The following is a 25,487-nucleotide window of genomic DNA, read 5'->3' as shown; positions in this document are numbered from 1 at the left end:
GAGATTCACTTCATTTTATGAATTGAAAACTTGACCAGTTTCATCATCATTTCTTGAAATTCTTAAATGACTACCATATTTTCTTGTGTCGACAACACACTGACCTTGAGTGCAGACCCTAATTTTGACTAGCAAAATTTTGAAAACGATAAATAGGTTGCACTATCATGAGTTTTGGTTGGTGCATTACACTCACTCAACTGTTGTCACTTTACTGCTACAGCATTTTGATTATTGTAGTTTTTCCAGTTCATTGATTATAGAAATACTGATGTTTTTATGTTCATTGATTTTAATAATTAATAAGCTTTTCTGAAGATGACATACCAGCAAACAAATAAACTTGAACAGATTACCAAGTACTGTAATGTATATGGTATAAACTGCCCAGCCATGTTTCACAAGAAATTTTCTTGGCCAACAATGTCTCACTGTAGGGGCTTATTTAATCTACTACGTCATTGTGTGAAAGTGGATGTGGCTACCTCTGGTGCAGTATTTGAAGATTTTGATAGTACTGTATTAGATATAGGTTTGTGCATCATTTTTTAAATCTCAGATAAAGGAAAAATTAAACACCACAATAGCAAACAGCTGTATTAGAAATAGTGTGCAACATTGTATTGCAGTTACACATTGTAAAAACACCACATGAACATGGCATCTCAAATAGAACAAAACAAGAATATAATAAAGATTGAAATTCACACAACAATATTACAAATAAGGAAAACATAATTTTCAAAACCTCAAAATATTTTGCTTATTGTTACCGCTCTTAAAAGTAAGACATGAAAATGATTGATTACAATAGCCTAGCTATACTGTAGATTTTTCTAAGTTGGGCTGAAATTTTGTCTATATTTTGTTTTGATTTGCTGAACTGTAATAACTATATTTTCAGTCCTCAGTGTTTTATATTTTTATCTTTCTCTTAAAAGGTAAAGGACTGCAAATTTATTTTTCAGAGCAATACGAGGGAGCCACATTTTAATAGAAGGAAGTGGACGTGTAGTGTTAAGTGGATTACGGCACAGTATCAGCATTACAGATAACAACAGATGGAAAAAAAATATTCATTCTTATCCCCCTCAAGCATGCTATAACCTAAACTGGGCTAGTCCTGAGTTGCTAGAGCAGGTAGGTTTGATTTAAAAAAAAAAAAAAAATTTTTTTTGAGAATAGCTCATTCAAATAAATTTTGTTATTACTGTTGCTGCTTATTTTTTTATATTGTAAATTTTTTTACTTGTAGTTTACTATGTATTTAGAAGAATTTTATATTTTTCACCAATGTTGTGTTTCACATGAAAATTCCCTTGCAGGATCTTTATGGATACAGTGAGAAGAGTGATATATATAGTGTAGGCATTGTGGTATGTGAATTGGGTAATGGAGAAGTTCCCTACAGAGGCATACCTCCAACTTTGATGCTTTTGGAAAAGTTAGAAGATCGTGTTCCGTACCTGTATGATGCATCAACGTGTCCACAAACAGGAGAAAATGGCCAAGGTATGAATGAAGAATTTATTTACTTTAAAATGATTAACATTTTTAAAAATATCTAATTAGCAAAAATGTAAAACCCTGAAAGATCAGGATTTTAAAAATCAAGACAAACTTTTTTTTATTCATAAACCAGAGTAAAGGAAAAACTAGTGTATGGAGCCAAAATTTAATAAACAATTCAGTGTAAATTTGATGATGCATTTTCAGTTATAATTTTTATTATTCAAACTAAAAACATAATTACAATGGAGAACATAAAGACAATGAAGCATTGGCTGCAAATAGGTAAAGTGTATTTGGAAAACAACTGGTGAAATAGTATGGTGCCTGTCCGAAGAGGATGTTGGAGACTGAGCAAAACGGATATCAGTAGAAATAGATCCCACAGTAGGGGACCTAAGCTCTCTTCTCTCATAAACTAACAGAAATCTTAATTACTTTTGAATGAAAATGTGTTACTTTTTTAATATATAAAATTGCAAAGATCCTGGAAGGGTTCTTCACCTATTAATCTGGATTTGTAAGGATTTAATTTTTGTTTTTTGAGTAATTCAGAGTCGGGATAAATTTCCAAACTTAACAGATTAAGAGCTCAAAATACTTGCTGAAAAGTGTGCATAAAAGATGTCTTGGGGAAACAGTAGTTAATCCTTAAGCTAATGAAGAAATGAAGTTAACACGATAAAAACATGCATACTTTACTAGCGTTTTATGATATCAAAAAAGTTAGTTCTGTGAGACTTACCTAACTTGACACAAAGTTTTCCCAGTTGCTGACTTTTTTTGTGGCACATAATTAGATACCACCCATTTTATTGTACCTCCATTTTTATTAGTACATTACTGTTTGTTTGTGAATCATAATATACTCACATTCACAGGAAATAATAAGGAAGGGCCATTAACTTGCCAAGCATACTTCGTAGAATCTGAAAAAAGATAAGATTAAGAGATTTCGGCTGACTTGGTATTTTCATTGCTAATGGTTTTACAATAGGTAATCTCTTTATGGACTTAGACATGGAATGAAATCTCTCCACTGCCTTCTGTATTTCCAGCCTAAATCCCCATTTAGTATTGGTCTTCATCTATGCCCTTTTCCCATGGTTTTCTATGCCTTATTATTTCTATACTGTACCCGCTTTTCTGCTCCCAACTGCATCTCTTCCCTTCTCATCACATCCCTAGACAGCCTCAGTGTATGATATCTCAAGTCTCTTTTACATCCCCTGCATGCAACACCTTTCAGGAACTTCATTTGTAATTTGATCTCCCTAAGGCTTTCTAGGCTTGCTTTCTTTCAAACCTGCTCCATTTTCCTTGAAAGTTTCATTGATGCATAGAATACTACAGGCCTTCTATATGCATCATAAAAATTTTAGCATTAGTAATCCAGTGGTATACTTCTTATGCCAGTAATTCAGAAATTTCTTTCCACTTCTAAAGGGTCTTTCAATATCTACTTCACAATCCTGATTGTTCCCAAGTACCTTTTATCAGGCCCACCTTTCCACCACAGCATGGTGTTCCGCTTCTCTCTTTTTGCTACTTTCCACCCTCTCCCAACAACTGATTCATAGTGCAACTGCGAGGTTTTCCTCCTGTTACACCGTTCAAACCTTTTACTGTCATTTTCTGTTTCAGTGCTGAATGACCTCATAGGTCCCATTGCTCGGCCTTGGGCCGAAATTCTATATTCATTTCAATTCAGTTCTCTCTCTTTGCCATTGGTCTTCATATACACATGGAGTATCCAAAATCTTGCACATGCAGTACTGACCACCAATGTAAGTATTACTGAAGGATATTTGCATTATACCTTCAGCCCCTAGCTGCACCCACTTTTTGGCCTTTTATGTTACATCCATTCCTTTTTGCTATCTTCAGTCTTATTGCACAGCCTCTCTAACTGTTACTTTTTAGTCAGCAGTGGGGGTTCTCTCCAGTTTCGCCTTTAGATCCTTGTACTTCGTCTCCTTTGTTTTCTTGATGTCTCTTTATCTTGCTACCCAACCACTCCAAACTCCCTCTTTTCACTGTTGTAAGTGCTGAATGGCTGAAAATGCCCCATTGCTAGCCTTGACAGGCTAATTTTCATAAGAATCAAATACAGTATTGAGCATTTCCTAGGACAGTATGTGTTATGTTCGATACAAAGCACCAAGTTCACCCTCACACCACCTGAAACATCCATGTATCCACATTCCCAATTACTTTTTTAGACACTTTTAGTCACTTCCTTTTCAGTCTTCATAAGCTTTGTTTTGCTTACATTAACTTATGGTTCTCTTCTCTTTGTTCCTGTCTTCCATCCTTTAAACATATCTAGAATCTCTTCTGAGGAAGTTGCAATGATGACTTCTGATTTCCTTACAGGCATTGAAGGTTTGCTTGGTCCTTAGAAGGATTCAAAGGCTTCTATAGAGCTGCCATGCTCAAATCATGCTGATTCTGTTCTGAGTCATGTTAATTCTCTCATATCTGGGCGTGATAATTCTCTTCGATTGAGTAGGTCATTTGGGCTTCTACCTCCACCACTTCCCTGACATTCTAGACAAGTGAACCCAGAACTGGTTCGTTTAGGTCCAGGGTTGTCTTTGGATCAGGTTAGGGCAGAGGGCCCTTCCTTCACTCCTCAGGAGGCTGCTATCTTGGAGTCAACTGTCTCTTATGCTTTTGTGACTGTCTCCTGGTTGGATTTATGGTCCACAGCAGTGGCCAAAATCTCTTCCACTGCAATGGGTGATACAGAAGAGAGTGCCCCTTATATTAGACTGTTACAGTCTGGTGGTAAGGCAGTTTCTTACAAGGCAATTTCTTATCTGGCCCATTTAAATACTAGTTTTCCAAAGTAGTGACTAATTTTGTCATATACTCAGATTCTAAAAGCACTTTAGAAGCTATTGAAAAATTTAATATCTTTCATCCATTAATTCAAAAAGTTCAGGAGTGGTTTCTAATGCCGGTGTAAATCAGTCTCATTCTGTCGGGTCCCTTCTCCTGTGGGGAGTCGTGGAAACGAGATTGCAGACAGGGAAGCGAAAGCTGCTGGCATTTTATGAGAAACCACTTTCAGAAAAGTGCCTCATACAGACTAAAAGGTCCTATTATATCTTATGTTTTAAGTAAATGGCAAGAAATGACTACTCCTCTTCTTGCCGATAATAAAAAATATAGAAATATTAGAGATAATATACTGCTGTGGCCATCGTCATTCCAGCTTGATAGACAAACAGAAGTTATTTTAACCAGATTAGGGATTGGGCACACTCATTTAACCCACCAGTTCATTTTAGAAGGAAGCAGCCCTCCAGGGTGTGCTTACTGTGGCGAGACACTAACAGTGGAGCACATTCTGGTGGTCTGCCCCAGATATTTTAACCAAAGAGAAAGATACTTCCTAGGTAAATCCCTCTCGGGTATTTTGGGAGATGAAGCAGATATTTCTGCTATCATCTAAAAAAAAGTGTATACAAATTTTTATTGACATTTAATTTTTTTCTTAATATATATATCACATCATACAGATTTTTAATGACATTAAGTTTTTTCTTTATATAGTTTTATTTATTGGTCACAACGCTACATTTTATTTATTAATTGTTTCTTTCACTAATTCATTAACCTTAACATAATTTATTTACTCTTCATTACAGCGCTGAATGGTCTCCTTGCCCCCAGCGCCTGAGCTTATGCCCTAAATATCGTACATCCATCCATGTAAATGCTAACATTTGGGTCAACTTCTTGTTAAAAAAGAGACACAGCCCTTTCAAAAGTTTCTAGGTTTGTCAGTACTGATTCCTTATTGGCATTGAGGAACGGGGATGTTCTGAGCTCCCCGTCTCTCTACTAAAGAGCAACTTGACAGACATTGCTGTAGATAGACGTTGGGTAGACAATAATGACTGGCTAGTTCACCAAGTGGTATCAAAATCTGCTGGTCCTTCTCGCCCTAGCTCATCGAAACCTAGACCTCAACGTTCTCCTAAAATGCCCCCCCAACCAACAGATCCAGTCAGACTGCTCCATCGTCATCTAAGAAAGCCCCTCAGCAATGGCCCTTTCAGCTCTGTGCTTCCAGACCAGGGAGAGGGGCTAGAGGCAGGGCTAGAGGAAATAAGTGATAGGGTGGGTGCCCTTTCCCGCTCACTGTTACCAGGGGTGGGGTGTGTGGCGAGCCATTGGGTTATGTGGCAGAGTTTCGGGGCAGAGAAGTGGGTAGTAGGTGTTCTACGAGTGGGATATCTACTACCCTTTGATTTTCTTCCCCCCCCCTTCTCCAACATATGATGTACACCCAGGACTTTCCAAAGTTTCTAGCTCTTCAAGAGGAAGTGAAGAAAATGATGCAAAAAGGAGCGGTGGAAGTAGTAAGGCATCCATATCCAGGTGTGAAGTGTAAGGAGTGATCAAATAAATTATAATTCTATTTATATAAGAAGAGGAGTGAGTAAGTTTTGAGGAAACAATTAATTAGACAGGGATAGACATTTTCCTTCCTTTCCTGCTTCATTGCCAGCTCCTTTGTCTATTAGTTACCCTCCTCTTCCCCTACTCTCTCATGCCTTTCTTTACCTAGACCTGATCCTACAGTCTCGACTCTTCTGCTCCCCCTTCAGTTCAGGAAAATCGTATTTAGACTAGACAGGTTGGTAGTCTTATTCTAGAAGCTTTAAAGGGCTTGACTGACTTCTGGTTTTGAGTAACCAGTCCATGTTTCCCCATAGTGTGTGTGCTCTATTTCATGGTCCCTTTCGAGAGGTAAGGTTTCAGTGGCATCGTCTGTCAATGGCCCATGCTTTGGACTGCTCTGCAACAGCAGAAAGACTCCACTGCCAGGGAACTGGGTCAGTTCTGTCTTGATTGGTTAGGTTGTTGGCTCGATCACTGAAAAAAAGTGGATATACAGTACTGTAAATCCATAATTTGTTTTACATCACACTCAACTTGTCATTGCTTATGATCTGGACCTCAAGATGTCTTTAGGTCTTTTGAAAATGAGGCACTTGGAATGCTGTATCACTCATTTTTGAGCCTGTATGTGGTTGGAAGTTAGTAGCCCTAGCGCATGTGGAAGAGTAAATGAATTCCCAGCATTTTATTGAGAATGTTTATATTTGCTGTTCATATTTGCATGAAGAGACAGGTTTTTTGTTCTTGCCCAGGGTTTAGAGCTAAAATTGATTTTCAGGCATATCCCTTCTCAGGGGCATTTACATGCTGAACTTGACCTCATGGGAGAGTAATGAGATAGAAATATTTTGTGCTGTACAAGAGCAATTAAAATGTACTCAGAGTAAAGGCTGTCAGAAGTGAAATGAATAATTTTGTGCATTAGGAGATCCAACACTACTATGTCTAAAGGACAGACACTGCCCCTTTTTTCATTCACTGTTTGGACAAATTAGGTTATGAAAAGCATTATCTTGATCTATTACTGTTGCTGAAGATAATTATTCTTAAGCTATTGCTATGTCAGTTGATTTTGAGGAACTTTTTCTCTGTAGAACATAATTAACACGGCATTAAGGAAATGTAATTCCTTTGCTGTACATTTCCTTAAAGGTGTGGAAATTTTGTGTGAAATTGCAGACTATGGGCTGCATGTCATAGTGACTACAGTCTTTTCCTGAACTGAATGAAAGAGCAACTTTGTATTGACTGGCGTTTGTTAAGCTGTTGGACCCAGACACAGGGACCTCATTGACACTTCATCTGAGGTGGCTTTTTCCTAAGGCTGCTCTTACCTTGTCTTAGGCCAGAGAGCTGTACAATCCAGAGAGGATCCCAGGTCAGGTTAGAATGTTTTTTGAGTATCATGTAAGAAATCTTCAGTTTGCTTGACTGAGTGGATTCTTGTCTAGCTGCACTTAACTCACCAACCTTCTTTCAATGTGGGAATCAGTCACCAACCTTCTTTCAATGTGGGAATCTGCTAACTGTCACAGTAGGTGAGATTCACCTCATATAATGTAAATTTTTATAAGATTTATTATCTGGATACTTATCTGCTGTTAAAGTAGAACCTGCCAAGCCTCCCCACAATTTAGTGGGCTGTCAAGAAGAATTCTGACGAGAGCTAAAACATACAAAATGCACATGGTGGAGAGCAGGTGAACCAGACAGTCATCTGGGTCATCCAAGAAATCCTGAAAATCTTGAGGATTAGTGGTTCTCATTTCACAGGTCTCCCCTTAAATATTACTTGTACTTTTTGAAAGAAAATGATAAGGTGTGGTCTCTCTCCAGACTACATTATCATTGATGTCAATCCAGTTACCATTAATCCCCATATATGTAGCTTAAAAAGTTCTTATATAGTTAAGGTCCAAGAACAGAGGCTATCACAATTTGATATTGCTCCATTAGTTGCAGAAAGACCACTGTGTAAATGAAGAAGGAAATGAAGTTCAGAGCTGATTGCATGGGTTTTAAAATAAGATTTTTAAAAATTAGTCTTTTCTGGCCAGTACACAGATGTGGTAGTCAAAGAATGGGAGCACATGGGAAATGAAAATCTCATATAGCTACTGTTGATTACCTGTTCAAAATTTGGTTTGTCTGTTGTTTTGTTGGTATGTAGGTATAAAGAAGAAATGATTTGTATCCCTAAAACAAAATTATGGAAACATTTAGCTTGTATAATCCTGAGGTCTTTATAATTTTTTTTCACAAGGTATGGCAACTGATTCAGGTGTTGGTGGAAGTGTTGGCGATAATCTAACAAATCTGGCTGCTGCTCAACGTTTGTTTACACCTTCAGCCCATGATATAGTTTCAAAAACGTTAGCCCGACATCCAGAGCATCGCCCCTCTGCAGAAGATTTACTTCATCACCAGTTTGTTAGACAAATTCGAAGGTTTCATGGTTCACTCCCACAGTTTCTCCATCCAGTTGTACCTCTTACTCAGCAAACAGAAATTGGTAAGTTTAAAGCCACAGTGTTTTCTTAAAGTGATGCAAACATTTTTCATGTAAACTTGAAATACAGACAGTTAGTTGTGCAGTGGTGCCTGTTTGAGAAGGGATTTGTCACTTAAATGGTTCAAAGCAATGCTGCATTTCCCTTCAGTGATTTGCATATTACTACACTGAGGAGTAACATATAAAATAGTTCTCTGATGTTTATGCATCACATCATTAAACATTGTTTTAACACTCATGTCACTAAGGTGCTTTGTATTATTGTTATGGCGTAATTTAGTTAGCAAGCCATATGTTATATCCCCTGTAGGGGTGTAGAGCCATCAGTGCACCTCATGCAGTGCTCTGTAGACATTACTTAAGGTTCTTTGCAACTATCCTTTGGCCCCTAGCTGCAACTCCTTTTATTCCTTTTACTATACCTCCGTTCATATTAACTCTCTCCCATCCACCCTCTTCTAAAAGTTGTTTCATAGTGCAACTGAGGTTTTCCTCCTGTTACACCTTTAAAAACCTTTTTATGCTCAATTTCCCTTTCAGCACTGAATGACCTCATAGGTTGTAGTGCTTGGCCTTTGGCCTATATTTTCTATTCCATTCCATTCACATATTATACATCCTTTTGTTTTGTTGTGAATATCTTAAAATCTTTTTAGTAGAAAGGCTTTAATATGCACATTGTCCATGACATGCAACCCTCATTCAACTTTTTCGGTGGTGGAAAATTATGCATAGTAGCCTGGAGCAAATGAAACATGCTGGAAAGGATTTGTATGGTAAAATTAATTAAGATCAGAGGTAGTATGTTTGGCATCCCCACACTTTTTTCTTTGTTGTTGTATTTTCCCAACCAACTACTGTAACAAAAGCTATAGCATAAGATGGAAAGTTGTGAAGATTTACCTCTTGACCTTGTCTTAATTCTGTAGTGCACATGAACTAGAGTCACCCTTGCACTTTTCCCTTCATTAAGCTTTTCAAATTCCTATGTCAGAAAGACATTACTGAGAACTTTTAATATCATCTGTGCCACTAAATGGTACCCATTCTACGAGGTAAAAGCCTTGTCTTGTGCTATTACCAGGTGTACTCGGGCAATTCAAAATAAGCATTTATCTCCCAGTGCTTGAGCAGCATCGAACATTCTGTATACAGTATTCACATTTTGTAAATCTTTCTCTTTCCATTTTTGTCTACAAAAATGGAAAGAGAAAGATTTACAAAATGTGAATACTGTATACAGTATGTTCGATGCTGCTCAAGCACTGGGAGATAAGAAATATTTGTAAAAACCTTGTTTTTTAACTCTTAACTATCCTTGTCTTAAATTTTGTCATTTTGTGAAGTATTTAATCAAGGCTTTTACCTTTGCTATTACCAGGTGTACTCGGGCAATTCAAAATGAGCATTTTATCTTTGTTTTTAATGATTGTTTTTATTTGGTTAGCATTTTTAAAGTGCTTTAGCAGATGCAGAACTCAAGGTTTGATGTTCCTAAATTTGTCTCATGTTTTTGAAAAAGATAATAAGTAACTTTTTGCTGTAAGTATGGATTTTAATTTTTGGTATACTGTAATGCATTTGGATTTTAATTTTTGGTATACTGTAATGCATTTGGCTAAGGCAAAAAAAAAAAAAAACAATGTGTTAGCAGTGACTTACTAGCATCGAACATTGTTTTTGTATCACAAACGCTACACCCCTCATATATGAAGTATTCTTCCTACGCATGCGCTGGATCAGCTGTATGCTGTCTAAACAAGGGTGGTACCTAGGTGGAGATGGGTGTCCATTCTTATTCAACTGATACAACCATTGCTCTATCAGCCGCAGTGTAGTTCAGACATGTCTCGTGCATTCTGTGTTTTTTCTATTTCCTGGCTATTCCTTTGTGTGATTTTTGTGGATTGCACATTCTTGGTGTATATTTTCTATGTTACTGGTGCAGTTTGGTGTTCGAAAGTTGTAGTGGTTTGTTTCTTTTTCAGTGCTTTGGTGCAGGTTATAGGTTTTGTTGTAGGTTCTTTGTCTCAATGGAGAACGGACATGACCAGTGTCATTGGGAAGGTTGTGGTAGACTTGCTATAGTTGTGTATCAACTTTAGTGGTAGTAGATCCACACTTAGTGGTAGTAGATCCACATTGTGTATATTTCTTCCAGGGGAAAAGAATTTCCTTGTGATTCCTTTGCCCTGAATGTGTTGAATGGCCTCGTCCACAATATGAGCATTATGAGAAGAGGAGGAGGAAACTTCATTGAGCAGATGCCACACTGAGCCCTTCCAGAATTTTTTCTTCCCCTGCATCCATCTTTCACCACTTCTTCCAAACAGCAGTTTTTGAAATCGACTACACCTTCATGTGGCGAGGAAGAGAAACAACTAAATTCCCTACAGCAACTGAGAGAGGTCTTGCCATCTTGGAGCTTTCTAGGCCTGCCTCCTTCAATTTTTCTAGAGTCCTTGGCTGGGCAGGGGGGCAAGCATCAGTAGTGTGTCTCCCTCCTCAACCACATCTACCTCCTAGGAGGTACCACTAGTGTTTGAGGATGTGGAGGTTCATACCAGCCTTCATCCTGTCCGTCACCGACCCCAGGCACCTTTCTGTTTGAGGATGTGGAGGTTCATACCAGCCTTCATCCTGTCCGTCACTGACCCCAGTCACCTTTCATGTGAGCCAGTAAGTGACTGCCAGGAAAAGTCACTGATGTCTTTCACCACCCTCATAGTCTTTGTCAGACCATTGCTATTGGGACAATGTGGATGTCTACAGCTTTCCTTATTCGGTCTCCTCTGCCGAGTTCTCAGTACATCATATTATTCATGACCCCAGGCCTTTGCATGACACTAGTAGCCCTTCTTTTGCCACATGCTGAGTGGTATGCAAACCTCCTCTTGCTCCTGATAGATGCGGGGAGAGCCCTGCCCCTGGCCCACTTTTTTGTTGCAACCACACATCTGAAGGTATAATTGATTGGTGCTGTCACTACATCTTCACAGGTGGAGGTTATTCAGCATCATCTTTGAAAGTGGTTTTTGTCACAGAACAGCAAGGGAGACATCTGGCAACTTGCATACATCTTCAGGGAATGGCTACCAGGAAAGTGGGCCATCTTCTGCAGTTGGAGTCATAGAAGGGCCACTCTTCAGTCAGTATCTTTCTTCAGTGTGAAGTGGGCTTCTTAGTCTTACTATGTGAAGACAGGGCCTGTCTTTCTTGGGCGTTAAAGGGTATAAGGCATAGCTCACTCTCATGTTCTACTTACTTGGCATGGACCTGCCCACCATCACAGAAATAATGATGCTTAGAGCTTTGAACAATTGTGCCCTCCTTGAGAGATCAGGCCCCTTGGGTGAGAACTGTTTTGACTCTTGGGTGAGAACTGCTGTTGGTACTTTGAAGCTTCAGGATAGCCCTCTACGAATCTTTCTCAGTCATTGAATGGGGATCTTGCCCTTTTGTCTTCCGTGTGGATTATCATAATTTATCGAAGGGTCTTCCGTGTGGATAATCATAATTCATCAAGCATGCGATATGGGTTGTGGTCTCTCATTCCTCCTTTATACTGGAATTAATGGCTTAGCAATAAAATCCCACTGTCCTGGGCCCAAGATTTGAGTTGAAAGATTCTAGATTCCCTCCCTCTGAAAATTTTTTGGTGGGGAGCCAGATTAGGTGCAGCTGGGCCGGTTCACGCTCTAAAATGTTACTTGAGAAGGACAAAGAACCTCAGACCAGAGTGCAAGCACCTTTTTGAGAGTCCAGAATATTGCAAGGAGGAGGTACCTAAGAACACCATCTCCTCTTGCCTCCAAGATGTAATCCTTAAAGCTTACAAGTCCCGCACTTGTGCAGAGGACCCTCTGAGCTGTCCAGGAGCTCCCAACATAGAGGTTGTTGGTCCCTCTCTCACCTGCTGGAAGAAAATGGTTCAACAGGATATGAGGGCAGCAGTCTGGCAGAGTCGGACTACCTGCATCTCAATCTTCTTGAGGGATGCTGCCTATTAGTCCCTCGACACCTTTTCGTTAGGCGCTGTGATGGCAGCTCAACAAGTAGTTAGTACATGGCCAATCCAGTGGAAGTATATACTCCATATATGAAAGGCTATGGTTTGTATACCTAGGAAAAATGGAAATTCCTTTAAAAATTTGCATTTTAGTGTGTAAATTCTCTTCATTGGTTTAGTTGACAAACCAAATTTTAAAGTTTTTTCTTCTATTACAGAGGATTCTGTTCCTGATTTGCTACAAGGGAGCTTAGAAAAAATAGACCTAAATGACGATGTTGATTGGGACTTCTGATCCTGTTTGGCAGCAAAATTAGTTTTACCCATTTTAAGTAAATCAAGCAAAAAACAGTTGGCTTATCTTAAAGGTTTATGATATAATCTTCAGTTTCAAGTTACACTTTTAATGTGCAGTATTTGAAAGTTTTGTTATAAAGTGTTTATTACATGTTTATCTGCTAATGTGAAATAATTTTATGCTTTTTTGAGATCTTGCAGATGCTTATCCAATCGTGTTTAAGTTTGTAAGTCACAAAATTTATGTTCTGTCAACAATACAAGCATTTATACAAAGAAAGTGAGGTCCAAAGGTATATATATATATATATATACTAGTCTATTTTATATAAGTTTATTTGTGGATACACAGATGACATTACAGATGTAAGAGTTTGTACTCAAAATACAAAATACAATATGTATCTCTTATTTTTTTTTATAACAAAGTAGAAAAACTTCTAAATATTTCTAAAACATTTATGTGCTTATATGGCTTTATGAATTTAGAAATTATCTCAGTATATGTATAACTAGAAATTGGTAACATAAGAGCAAAAACTAAACAGTTTAGTCAGAATTTCAGGTTATCTGGTGTCTCAAATATGGATGAGTATGTTACATGTAATTTCATTAACCACAGTGCCCTCTCACTTGAGATTTTCACTCTTTGGAAACATTTGTCAGTACTAAGCCTAGGTCCAAATGAAGAAGTGAAGCAATTTGGATGCCCACAGTAAGATTCAAACTATGAGGTATCAGAACGAGGTTACGTTAACTAACTTGCCAGATAGTTAATGTTACCTTGTCCTACTGTTCTGGATGCTAGTTCGAATTTTGCCTGGGCTTCAGAATCTTTTTTCATATGGATTTAAGTTCCTTAGTGACAAGCATTTCCAAAGTGTGAAGAAACTGAGAAGTCACAAGGGAATTGTGGTTATTAAATTACATACATCTCTGGTAAAAAGTGACCAGCAGATAATAAATACCTGTTACATTATTTAGAATGTGCAAATACTGATATAGAATAGGCTTAAGAGACCAGTGAATTGTTGCATGGCTAGCTTCTAAAGAACAGAATCCTCTTAGACAACTAAAAAACAGAAAATAACAAATAAGTAAAGAAGACATACATCTGATAGTTACACAGATAGTTGTGTATACAAGCAGCAAAAACATGCATGACCCTTTTATTCCCATATATTTACTAGAAATCAGTATCGGTAATACTTACCAGGAAAACTTTCAGTCTTTAGAGATAAGGAAATGAACATCTGATGCTTAGCAGTGACTAACACCTTCTCACAATGTGGATGCTGATACTACAAGTAGCACAGACTAGTCTTTAGGTGTAGGCATTAAAGGGAAACTTGGAAGTTTCGTGTTTGAGCAATATCTGGAAGAAATGAGAAATATCTGGAAGAAAACCAAACTGGTTAGTTTAAATCATAATTACCACTGCTGGGAAAAAAGAAATTCACCACTTTCAACAACCTAGAAAAATCAAATCCCAGGTGGCTGTATTTTTTGTTTCAACTATTACTTTTCAAATGGCTTTTTTACCTTAGAAGTAACTAACCCAAGAGTTTACCACAAAGATGATTTTGCTCTTTTAGAAGACTTTGAGATTCTTTCAAATGGGGTATATCCTTGCACCCACTCTTAGTCTGGAGTATTACTTGGTTGTTAGTGCTTCTTTGCATACATGGGATGAGGAGAGAGGTAACATATGCCTATCTGTACACAAACCAATGGTTAGAAGAAATTCATGTACAGTAGTTTTAAAAATTACAAACTACTACTGCCTTATGAGTCAAATATCAGCTTGAGAATAAGCACTTGAGAATAAGCACATTTGAAGTAAAAAGTGCTATGATTGCAATGGCACAACCACCTCAGAATTGCACTTTCAAGCTGACTAGTTTATATACACATTTAAGGATATGGGAACATTAAAGAATTCAGGTGAAGAGTCATCACTTGGAGCTATGGTATGACATGTTCTGGAAACTTGTGGATCACACAAAGCTAGTAGGGGTCTATTGAAGCACAGTGGGTAAACTGAAGGCACTGGGCGAGTCTGTGGGTGTAAATGAAAATGGAACAATGAGTGAGGAAGTTAACTGGCTACCATGCCAGAAGCATCCACAGGGCTGAGCTAAAGCATACAGTATCTGGTAACATGTGGATGAGGTTGGAGGTAGAAAAATACAATGGATTAGCACCACCACTATACTACACAAACAATGATAATTATAATAAACAAGTTCTACCAGATTACGAATAAAATTTTTTCTTGTGCAGTACAGTAGTAATATTTAGACTCCTGAACCTCAAATTTGTAATTTTGACAGAAGTTCTCATGCTTATGAGACATAAGTACTGTACTATGAATTTTTTAAATTTAGCAAATAAATAAATAAATAAAAATAAATAAATAAATAAAAATAAATAAATAAAGAAAATAAATAAAAAAATTAAAAAATAAATGAAAATAAAAAAAAATCAATTAATAAAAAAAAAATAAAATTTAAAAATAAAACTAACAGGGGTCTTGTGAATGAAGTCATAAAGGAAAGTGATGGCGAACGATCTGCAGGCATCTACCAAGTGTTCCAGTCAAGTCTTGCAGTGAATTCCAAAGAGAAGATGAGACCTATTGACTGGTAGGTTATGGTTTGAATGGCTTTTAATTGAAAAGCCATATAATGTACTGAAAATCTAATGATACCCTCTCAGCTAGTTCTTAGGGAGGATTCATGAAACTACAAGGGCTAGGGCAAGATCACACTTTTTGAAGGTAAAACTTATGCAGGCATCTGTCAATTGTCAAGTTATGGGAATGGTTCCCGCAATCCTGTATCCCTGGATGACATGATGGGTGGGTTTCCCTCTGAGGTAATGCACAGCTCCAGTACAAGGGAAGAATATCACAGAGAAGAGTCTTTCGAAACCAGGAGAATCAAGGACATGTTGAGTGTGGAGAGGCATCTCTCTGCATGTGGCATTCTTTTAGGTATATGAACTCTCTTTCAAAAACTGATTGTAATGGAGAATCTACACATTAACTGGCAAACATGATATGAGGTTGGCAGGGAAGACTGGATAAAGCGAGCGCTTCATTGCTCAGGGAAAGGTCTTGTGTGGTGATTTCATGAAGTAGTCCACATAAATGGAACTCGTAGGAAGGTAGCCTGTTGTAAAATCCTGGGTATGGGTTTTAGAAATTAATACTTTATGCAGTAAAACATTGACTCACAGAAAATGTTTATGATTTTAAAGACATTTAACTAGAAAATATAAGATTCATGGCCAGAGTTCATTTGAACAATCCTACTACCAATCAGGTAGCTGTTAATACATGTGGCATCAAGAGGTTAAAGAATCTGATCTTCAAAGACTTCAGATGCTATGGACATGTGATGAGAAGGAAAGGGCATTATTTAGGAAAGTAGTAGCTATTTAAGTAGCAGGACAAAGACCTGTAAGAAAGCCAAGAAACCTTGGAAAATGGCTTAGATAAAGACCCAGACCTGGGAGGGATTAAGATAAAAGGTACACAAGACAGTGGAAAGAACTCATTTCATGTAATACCTCGTAAAAAGATAATCTGACTTACAACAGCATTGCCAAGTTATGAGAGTTGGACAGCTAGAGAACAAGACCAAAAGAAATAGACAAAAAATATAAGCAAAAGACCAGCAGCTAGGGCTGAAATGACACTGCAAAAATAAGTTTAAGTAAAAATTTGTATTTTTCCTAAGTATTCAAACCAGAGCTTTTTATATAAAAGCATCTTAACAGCACAAACAGGAAGCCATTCAAAACTTGGTAACAAGGTACTTACCAAGTAGATTAACAGGTGAATGGGGGAGAGTATCCTTAACCAACCGTAGCACTTCCTTTTCTTCAGCTGTAGGGACTGAGTGGGGCAGCTGAGGTGGGAAAGAATATGTCTCTACTGGAGTACAAACCAGCAGTTTTTATATAGGAAACTTACTTCTTAGGAGGGAGATTAGTACCCACTGCTGACTGGAGTTGTGTGCCACCATGGAATTTCCATGATCCCAGTTGCCTTGCAAGCAGGGGAAATCATTACTCTGGTGAAATGTTTGGCCAGAGCAGTAGGTCCCTGGGGCCAAGTACCCCCTCAAAAATGAGAAAAAGTACTTGCATAAGGAATACATTTGGAGAACCAAGAAACCTCTGGTAAGAGACTTCATGTTGGAAAGCAATTTTGTCATGGCCAAAGCCCAGCATAGGGTATCAGATGAAACTACATAGGTCCCTCTTCCCCTTGTCATAAAAGAGGATGAGGATGATGCCTCTCTGTCACTGACAAAGGGAGGATGCCCAAAGGATCACCTGTATCCTGCCCAATTTCAGCTTGTACTTCAGTGTAGATAGTGCTCTCAAAGAAGGAATTACAATGGAATGGAACCCAGTCATTACAATTCCAAACTCACGCCAGCTTTAGGTACAAGGTACATCGGACAAGATACTGACCTTGTCCAAAATGGAGTCTGGTTGACTATGCAACTTGGTTGGCAGCCACCAAAGTTCTCAAAGTACAGTGATCAACAACGTGTGATCGCTATCTTTCAGGTAGAATGGGGTACTGGAAACCAAAATATTCTACCACAGTGAGGGATGGATCAATGCCCCTGACTTCGAGGATCCTTCCACAGGAAGGGGAGGTGGTAATGGTTTGTTGGGACCCTACACGAAGCCAGAAGAAAATTTCTAGAAAACTACTACAGTACTTGCTTTAGCCTGTACTGCTGAAAAACGGTAACACTCCCAACTTCCCAACTCCAGGAGTGGATATTTCCAAATGGAACTGAAAAGCATGAACTGCACTAATTAGCATCTCTTCCAAATCTTCACCTAAGAATTGGAAGGATTGAACCAAGGACTGAATCTCTCATTCAGACAGAGACAAGCCCTGAGATTCTGCTACCACTCAGGAACAAAGGATAGTGAGAGTGATCCCTTCTGAAGGCTGAAGGAGATACAGCTAGCCATATGATTTCCCCAACCATACACCAAGGCAAGGTTAGAACAGTTTAAGCATGAAAACTCTGGCTGTCATCAGATGCAGAGGCTCGAAAGCTTTCCTGGTAACATTTACAGCAACAAGGACACATACCACTTGGGACTGAAGTACCCAAGAGGAGAAGACTGCTCAAAACTCTCTATCAGCATAGACAACTTTACTGAAGAGCAGAGGTCTGACTTAATTAGAAGGAAGTATGCTAAAAGTTAACTAACAGCTTTTATGTCAAGCCAAAAGGGGAAGTCTGTGATCTGCTGACCATACCTCTGAACAGAGAGATGCCCTCTTCTGTGACACCTATCATAGATGATGTCCAATCTCCATGATGCACATTTGCCGAGGAAACCTGTAAGGTGCACTGCCAAATCCCTTGCTACCCTGTGAGAAAGGCCCTGTCCTTCACAGGAACTGCTGGAGAACTTCCAACACAAACTTATACTGAGTGCACTGCTTACTGGGGCTGGCAAATGTGCAACTGATGAGAAGGATGAGCTCAGCAGTGCTCACGTGCCTCAATCAGGGAAAGAGCAAATTGGTATACCACTCAGCAAGAGTCTTACAAGGAAAAGCAAGATGGGAGGTGATAAACACTGTTTGGGAGGGGAAAATATGATTACAACCAGGGTGTCCAACAGGTGATCCAGCTTACTCCATCACTGCTGAGGACCAAAAAATTAAAGCAGAAAACGAAGTTTTCTGTAAATCTGACCTCTACCAATCGAGTATGGGAACCCCCAAAACTCGAAAACTACTTCACTGTAAAGGAGAACATGGACCCAGACTCGTATATCTGCTGAGCTGATCTACAATAATGCTCCACTTGCATGGAGTGCCGTCAGTGCACCTCATGCAGTGCACTGTAGGCATTACTTGAGGTTCTTTGCAGGGTGCCTTTGGCCCCTAGCTGCAACCACTTTCGTTCCTTTTACTGTACCTCCTTTCATATTCTCTTTCTTCCATCTTACTTTCCAGCCTCTCCTAACAATTGGTTCATAGTGCAACTTTGAGGGTTTTCCTCCTGTCACACCTTTCAAACCTTTTACTGTCAATTTCCGTTTCAGCGCTTAATTGCCTCACAGGTCCCAGTGCTTGGCCTTTGGCCTAAATTCTATATAAAATTCAATTCAATTCCACTTACATGGAATGTTTATTGCAAACAAACTGATGGCATGCAAACCATCCACTAGAGCATCTCTGTAGCTAAATGATGTAAGAGCATGAGACACCACCAACCTCTACTTGATCCCAATTGATGACCAACTCCCGTCTTTGACAAAAAGCCCACCATAGGCCTGAAGGAGTCGCATCTCCGAAGGCACCAAGGCTCCGTGTCGCAAGGGCACCACAACAAGTGAATACCCTTGAAAAAGGACCACCCAGGCCAAAATTCCTAAATTTCTGCATAGAGAATACTTTTTAATAAATTTCTGTATGTGATAATTTCTCTTGTATGCTTTTTACTAATATCAGTGAGCTGAAACCTTAGTTTTGTCCTCGTGTTACAACAGTTGTATAATTATAAATTTTACGACTATTTGATGAGTAACAAAAATATCTATGTTGTCAGCTCTGGCTTGAGAAAATTTGAAATTTTAATCTTAGTATTTCACATTCTGCACTCTGCGGGCCTTATGTTTTGTCAGACAATGGAAGGGTCGGGGGAAAGCACTCATGAGATCTGTTTAAGGTGAAGCTAATTAAGTAGGTGTAAATTAATCCACACAGGGTAATTTCATGTTTTCTGGGGGAAATTAGTTCCACTGACTTCTATACGGAATGTAAAGCAATAATAATAATTCCTGCCGATAATTTACTTGCAGACTTCTGGCTTAGGTATCTTGCAAGTTCTTAATTATGAACAAGGCATTCCTCGGCAATGCGCCTTTGGGGTGGCTTGTTGAATAACCCAGAGCACCAAGAACAAAGAACGTGCGAACATTGCTAACATATTTCCCATATAAATGGGGATTGTGCACTCCTTTAATTAAAATGTGTAAATTGGTTCCTTCGCGATACTTATAATATTCTACGTTTACTGAACAAAGTATATAAATATAAGCTAACCAGAAATATAACTGAGTTGAATACTACTCATTTTGCTACGAGTTTTATCTTGGCTACAACTAAAACATGGAGTAGTTTACCTTGTGCAGTTGTGGAATCTTCCGATCTCCTAATGTTAAGGGGGGGGGGGGAATTCATTCCCGCTCTGTGTTTAAGTCTCCGGAATTCAGGTGTATCTTTTCTTTTCTGTTCCCTCGTGTTTGTTTATTTATCGCCTTTTCTTATTACTTGTCTCTCTCTCCAGGTTGAGTTCCCTTTGGAGCCTTTGTGGTTTGTCGTCTGCTGACTTTGTCCATCAGGATTCTGAGCTGAAGATTTGAAAGTTAACTGAAATTTTGTGTAATGCATTATTAGAGGAGAGTGAAAATGCCCACATCATAAATTTATCTGTAATAACAGAAACAGAATTAATCTTTACTCTTTTCGACAACTCAAAATATTTAGACAAATTGTACTAAACAGTTAACTCACATTTCCAAGCTGATGTACTCGGTGCCCAAAATTCAAGTGACCTACAAACTGCTCTATGAGAAAGACCCCTTGCCGGTGAAAAGCTGCTTTAAAATCTGTGGAAGAAAGAGAAAAGGCTTATCAAAGAGAAGATGAATAGAATAGGAGAGAATATAGAATTCAGGCCAAAGGCCAAGCGCATTCAGTGCTGAAAGGGAAATTGACAGTAAGGCTTGAAAGGTGTAACAAGAGGAAAACCTCTTCGTTACACTATGAAACAACTGTTACAGAGGGTGGAAATTCTGATGGAAGAGAATATGAATGGAGATACAGTACAAGAAATGAGAGGTTGCATACTTAAGTAATGCCTACAATGCACTGGCGGCACTACCCCCTAACGGGGAGAGGAAGATGAAGCTTTACGGCTTACAGTATTCATTTTAATTACACTGCTTAAACATTTTATAACTCACTATGATTAAGAAGCAGTTTTCATGGTTTGTATTAAGGCGTTTGACTGTTTTATAGATTTCACGATGTATGAGCCTGTTGAGGACTCTACTTCATCATCAATGCTCTCGTTAATTTGCTAGCTAGATAAAAATTTCTTTTTTACGTTTTTAAGCTAACGATCGAATGGTATCTTCAGAACGAATTAACCAGATTTATATATATAAAATTTTGAGGCGGCTTAATGAAGGGGGTTTAGTTGTGAACATTTCACTAATGCTGACTCACTCCCTCCCTCTCCCCGGCTCTCTCTCTCTCTCTCCCCTACTCCCTCTCTCTCTCTCTCTCTCTCTCTCTCTCTCTCTCTCTCTCTCTCTCTCCTAATGTGTCCCTTCCGCTGAACTGTCAAGTTCCTTAAACAAGCGAGGAAATGAGGGAGGAAAGTTATGGCAAGAAAAAAGATCGAGGTGCCTCACGTGTTTTCTCACAACACAAAATAATCCAATTGTGACGTCACTGCCAGGTGAAATGTTGGTGGGCGTGGAAAAAAGTGACGACAAATCGACCAACACACAAACACGAAACGTTGCCCCAGGCGTTGCCACACAAAGTCATGTAAGTGCGCTACCAAGAAACTCAAATGTTAGCCTCTTTTTATGTATTTTTTTTTTATTCTTTACAGCAGCACTCCGTCGTTTCGTTGAAATGAAATGAATCTTGAATGGTCCAAAAGAGAGAAAGAGAAAGGGAGGGAGGGAGGGCTGGGAGCATTGCTGTGGCCTGCAATTTGGTATTTGGTAAAATGAGGACGCCTCCAATTGTTTCACTGAAATAAAGCGCTTAGTTAAAAAGAGTATTTTTCATTGTAAGAAGGTGTTACAAGGTACAAAATAATGTATTCATACAAAACATTGTTATGCCGCATGAATTTGTGTCAGTGAATATCATGAAAATACAAGTGCACAAAAATTGAGAACATAAATGTCACTAACTGACAAGCCCAATCAGATAAATACTACACCAGAAACAAAATAAACGAGATTTAATTGTGTTCATAACGATGATGCTGTTATTATTAACAAAAAAAGGAAGGGAAAATTGTGCAACAGATCGATGCCAATATCTGAATTTCTTTGAGTGGAATATTCACCATGCTTTGCAGGTATTATAGTTAAAAGTTATAAAGTCAGTATCTTGGAGCACAAGTTCCATACATCTGAGAAAGTGGCTGGTAAGTAAGTATACCTTAGTTTTACCAGACCACTGAGCTGATTAACAGCTCTCCTAGGGCTGGCCCGAAGGATTAGACTTATTTTACGTGGCTAAGAACCAATTGGTTACTTAGCAACGGGACCTACAGCTTATTGTGGAATCCGAACCACATTATAGCGAGAAATGAATTTCTACCACCAGAAATAAATTCCTCTAACTCTTCATCAGCCGGCCGGGGGAATTGAACTCCGGTCCATCGAGTGACAGTCTGAAGCTCAACCAACTTAGCCAACGAAGGGCTAAAATTAAGTCAGTTTGTAAATAGCAACTGATTCTCAAGACTTTGTTCATACATGCCTCTCAAATTTCCCTTTCATACCTAAAATGCTAGAATTTGTTATTACTGAGTAACTAATTATTCATTTGGAAAGGAATAATGCTTTACCGGATAGTCAAGTCACCTTATAGACAACTATATTCTACATTGACTACTACATGCTCTGTTACAAACGATTTATTAGAAATGGATGAAGGCAATAGCTTATGGTATTTTGGTCTCGCTCGATCTCAGCGCTTCTTTTGTTACAGTTGTATATGAACTACTTCTAAATAATTTAGTAAAGTGATATTATTGAAGGAGCTTTTAAGTATTGGGACTAACTGTGTGACAGAAAATACTGTATACAGATTGAGACTCATGCTCATCTTACGAAACACTAAGAGGAGTAGTACCACTAGGAAGTGTATTAGGTCCCATCATATTTTGTATTTTTATGATTGGACTGTCAAACACTACAGGGACATGGGGTCAAGTTCAGGCTATTTGTAGATGACACGCAATTTTATTTTTACATAAAGAATATTGAAGATACAAATGAGAAATTAAATTATGCTCTTGCCAAGTTAAGGAATGGAAGTCATTTAAACAGCAGAAATTAAATAAAAATGAATCTATGCTGGATGAAAGGAAAAACGATTTAAGAAACCTTGGGGATTTACGGCTAAATATGAATACTGCAGTAATGTACATCCGGTCGCTGACAAAGTACGTGACTAGTAGGTGTACTGTTAGATTGTAATTCGCCTCTTGGTGCTCAAATAAAAAAATGTTATAAGAGTAACAGGCCGCCATCTAAGAAATATTGCTTTTGTTAAAAAATATCTTGATGTTTACAGAAAAAAAAACTTGCGATTGTGTCAAGCAGAGTGAACTACTGCGACTATCTAGCAATCTGCCTAAGATGTAATTTAGGAACTGCAAAATTAAATAGAGCGGCAAGTTACTAAAGGAAGTTACTCTTCGCGACAGTTGCACTGGCTCCCTAACAAGGCTAGAATAATGTTTAAAATGTGTTTAATGACTTGCAAGCTATCAAGACTGTACCCAAGATATCTGCCAACCAGCTGGTCTCAAGTTATTTGAGCCATGATACAATTGGAATGTTGTTGGTTTTAGGGCCTTTAAATTTGCCAGTCCAAGACTACGTGATAAACGGGCGACTGAAAATATGTCGTTTAAATAAAATTAAAGACACCCTTTTTTCTGAGTGCTATGACAGAGTGGATTTACAATATGGAGTACGCCGAATTTTGCATACTTGTTATTGTCTTTCATTCGTGGTGATCTCGATACCGACTTACCTTACTTTGTTTGCTGTACGAAATTAAGTATCAATCACTTCATAAGAATAGACCGGGTTTGACCTATAGTGCGGGGGTGGGGGGGGGGGCGTCAGCAGGGTGGGCGGGGAATGCTACAATAGTTCTTTAAAATTCTGGCGGGAGAACATTTGAGAAATGGCTATTTAACAAAGACGAACTGAAATTTATGAATGCCACAAGTTTATCGATGTATAAAATATTGCAAAAACATTGATGTGTGATCAATTAGCTTATCACATAGTTTCACATTCAGCAATTTATTGGCTACTAACCCAGAAAACCTTACAACTATTGTCGGGCTCTGACTGAGTATCGGTCTACTATTTCGTCGACACTGAAAAACATTATGACTGTCAAGGCTGGCGTGAGGTTAAAACCAGCTAGCCCTACATACAAGAATACACATTCCCCCTTCTCTGTTACTAAATAAGGCCAAAGCTTTTCATTGAAAACAATGATGAAAAGTTAATAATAAGTGATAAGGAAAAGCGTTCCTCATAAGCATTCGCTTGTTATTCTCTCCCGAGTACTTCCTCTACCATTTTTTTCTCTCATCCTCTGTCTGCAGGCAGAACACGCCCACGGTGTTGCCATAATGAATGCTATTTTTTCGGGGTCAGGTAAGTTGAAACAGTTATAGTATATTTTTTTACTAGTGTGATAAAAATAATTTTCATTTAATTTCTCAGTAGATTAAATCAGAAGTACCCTTGTTTAAGAATATAAAGAGAATGCGTGATGACGGAAAGGGAATGGTGCTTTGTTGTGTGTTGATCTCTTTGAAATTTTGGGTTCGTCACGGTTGTTAAGACATAGCTGAAACATATTAATTTAAATGTTTTTGTACGAAAAAGGCATAAATAAAGATAGCCTAAATACATGATATCCAAGGCATTAAGTTGAAGACTCAAGTGTCCCTATACTCTGAACGAGACGCATTCGGGTCGTTTCGGCCTCAAGTCATTTAGGCCGTAAGCACGTTTACGTGCAAAATGGGCGCCGTGTTTAGTACCAGCCCCTTTGGGGATGTACATAAAACATGAAATAATAATGGTAAATACCATAAACATAACGGTAAATACCATAAACATAACGTCTTACATTGTTTTGGATGTTACGGCCTAAGTGACTTACGGCCGAAACGACCAGGACCGGACGAGACATGGAGGTTTAGCTTGCTTTCAGCACAGATGGAAATCGCCACATAACCTTTTTGCGTAATCTTGCTAACAAACAGATCGAAAAAAAACCACGATCTCCTTGACTGAAGTGATAGAGGCTGCACTTACTGTTAACGAGACTAGAAATGAAATAGCTCGTCACTCTGTCATCAATAAATACTTTGTTTTTTTATATAAGAGTATGAGCAAAATGAATGGTTTACATGGACTGCGCACTTCAGGACCCACCTGAACTATAACGACAGTGCTCCAATCGTGCGAAATAATCGGTGAAATATTCTTGTGGGTTTATCGAGAGCTGCTGGTCTAAAAAAAAAAAAAAAAAAAATATATATATATATTGGCTAACAATTAAAAATTCACTTTTTCCATTAGGTCAATCTCCAAGTATTTATTATGTAACAGTTTCTTTATGGAGAACTGAGTTAAATTTAGCTGTATGCATTTTAAGACTGTCTGAGAGAGGATTGTCTAATCCAACTACTGTAATAAACCTAGAACTCCAGGCCTATGCACAAGTGTATAATATAAATTGTGTGATGGCAGCGTCAAAGAAATTTAAAAAACATACTTCTCATATTGTTGCAATTTTAGTTGCTACGTTCTGTTTACACGAAAGGAAACCCAAATGCGGTTTTACGCCAGAACGCCGGAGAATTTTATTAAGTTAGTCAACAACGTCATTCAGAC

At 38.4% G+C, this 25,487-nt stretch overlaps 1 protein-coding gene and 1 long non-coding RNA gene across 10 annotated transcripts in view; one reads left to right on the top strand and one right to left on the bottom strand.

The window, feature by feature from the left end:
* Positions 1–13,147, top strand: part of LOC136854053 (STE20-related kinase adapter protein alpha) — a 37,259-nt gene extending 24,112 nt beyond the window's left edge. For all 7 annotated transcript variants that reach the window (XM_067130147.1, XM_067130144.1, XM_067130143.1 and 4 more), the window contains 4 exons: positions 969–1,140; positions 1,326–1,512; positions 8,189–8,437; positions 12,665–13,147. In XM_067130147.1, the coding sequence (XP_066986248.1) occupies positions 969–1,140; positions 1,326–1,512; positions 8,189–8,437; positions 12,665–12,741 (685 nt within the window). In that variant the 3' untranslated portion in view covers positions 12,742–13,147. The remainder of the gene's footprint in view (positions 1–968; positions 1,141–1,325; positions 1,513–8,188; positions 8,438–12,664) is intronic.
* Positions 584–25,487, bottom strand: part of LOC136854055 (uncharacterized) — a 178,886-nt gene continuing 153,982 nt past the window's right edge. The window contains exons 3-6 of one of the 3 annotated variants that reach the window (XR_010857614.1): positions 20,314–20,408; positions 19,923–20,150; positions 13,957–14,118; positions 584–2,438 (exon numbers count right to left, since the gene is read on the bottom strand). This is a non-coding gene — a long non-coding RNA (uncharacterized lncRNA). Of the gene's footprint in view, positions 2,439–13,063; positions 14,139–19,922; positions 20,151–20,313; positions 20,409–25,487 lie in introns of those variants that run through there. The other 2 variants (XR_010857612.1, XR_010857613.1) reach the window with 2 other exon arrangements.

The sequence above is a fragment of the Macrobrachium rosenbergii genome, chromosome 28, assembly GCF_040412425.1.
Source record: "Macrobrachium rosenbergii isolate ZJJX-2024 chromosome 28, ASM4041242v1, whole genome shotgun sequence".
NCBI lineage: Eukaryota > Metazoa > Arthropoda > Malacostraca > Decapoda > Palaemonidae > Macrobrachium > Macrobrachium rosenbergii.
The sequence above is the reverse complement of the archived record's forward strand: the minus strand, read 5'-3'. Positions and strand labels throughout refer to the sequence as shown.